Raw genomic sequence first — 1,108 nt, 5'->3', positions numbered from 1 at the left:
AGTGAAGTAGAGTGCTGTGGGAGGGATGGCTGGTGGCAGAATTGGCATAAAGGTTGGAGAGAGGAGGTATGTCTGACCTCTACCCCATAGGGATCAGACTTGGGCTGATCCTGGCCATTGTCCCTCCTGAAATTGACAGGTCTGGACACTGTTAACACCACTACCAGACATCATATTGCACTGGGCAAATCTGCTGCAAAAGACCTTTTCAAAGTGTTGAAGAACAAAGATGTCTCTTTGAAGACTAAGGTGTGCCTAACCCAAGCCATGGTGTTTTCAATCACTTAAGGTGCATGTGAAAGCTGGACAATGAATAAGACCAAAGCAGAGTTGATGCCTTTGAATTGTGGTGTTGGCAAAGAATACTGAAAATAGCATGGACTGCTAGAAGAATGAACAAGTCTGTCCTGGAAGGAGTGCAGCCGGAATGCTCCTTAGAACCGAGAATGGCCAGACCTCTTCTTATCTAATTTGACCATGTGGTCAGAAGGGACTATCCCTGGAGAAGGACGTCATGCTTGGTAAAGCAGAGGGTAGGCGAAAAAGGGGAAGGGCCTCCACAAGATGGAGTGACACAGTGGCTGCAACGATGGGCTCAGGTATGGCAAGGATCGTGAGGCTGGTGCAGGACTGGGTCATACTTCGTTCTGTTGTACACAGGGTCACCAAGAGTCAGAAGTGACTCAACAACACATAACCAGCACCACCACTACCATTTTACAGCCACCCTCTACCCTGTAGGGCCGGGCCTGGGTCTGGCTGGCACTCGGACCTCTTGGGTCTGGCTCATGACCTGCCAGGGCAGGGGCCAAGTTGGTGACGCTGAGGGAGGAGCCCCAGGACTCTCCCCTTCCCTGTGGGTGAGGCGCGTGCCCGAGCAGCGGCTCCCCTCAGCCCTTTGTGTCTCTGAAGCACAGGGTATGTGGGGCTGGCTTGTCCGGACCAAAGCAGTCCTGGGTCCCTCAAATAGGACCAGGTCAGAGACCAATCGCGGCGACCGGGTCTCTGGACCCTCACCGCCAAGGCTACGGACAGGATGGCGGCTCCTAGATACCTCTTCTGGGTAGATCTTCGTGTGGGTCACAGGCAGGATCTGCAAGAGCAGAGA

General features: G+C 53.4%; 1 protein-coding gene across 1 annotated transcript in view; it reads right to left on the bottom strand.

Moving 5' to 3' along the window:
- Positions 1-1,108, bottom strand: part of TMEM175 (transmembrane protein 175) — a 20,334-nt gene that overhangs the window by 18,908 nt on the left and 318 nt on the right. Inside the window, exon 2 of the mRNA XM_042782948.1 lies at positions 1,055-1,093. Within this exon, the coding sequence (XP_042638882.1) occupies positions 1,055-1,093 (39 nt within the window). The remainder of the gene's footprint in view (positions 1-1,054; positions 1,094-1,108) is intronic.

This window comes from Orycteropus afer, unplaced genomic scaffold (assembly GCF_000298275.1).
Source record: "Orycteropus afer afer isolate SDZICR_OR568_19922 unplaced genomic scaffold, OryAfe1.0 scaffold00539, whole genome shotgun sequence".
Classification (NCBI taxonomy): Eukaryota; Metazoa; Chordata; class Mammalia; order Tubulidentata; family Orycteropodidae; genus Orycteropus; species Orycteropus afer.
This window is presented reverse-complemented; position numbering and strand designations above follow the sequence as displayed.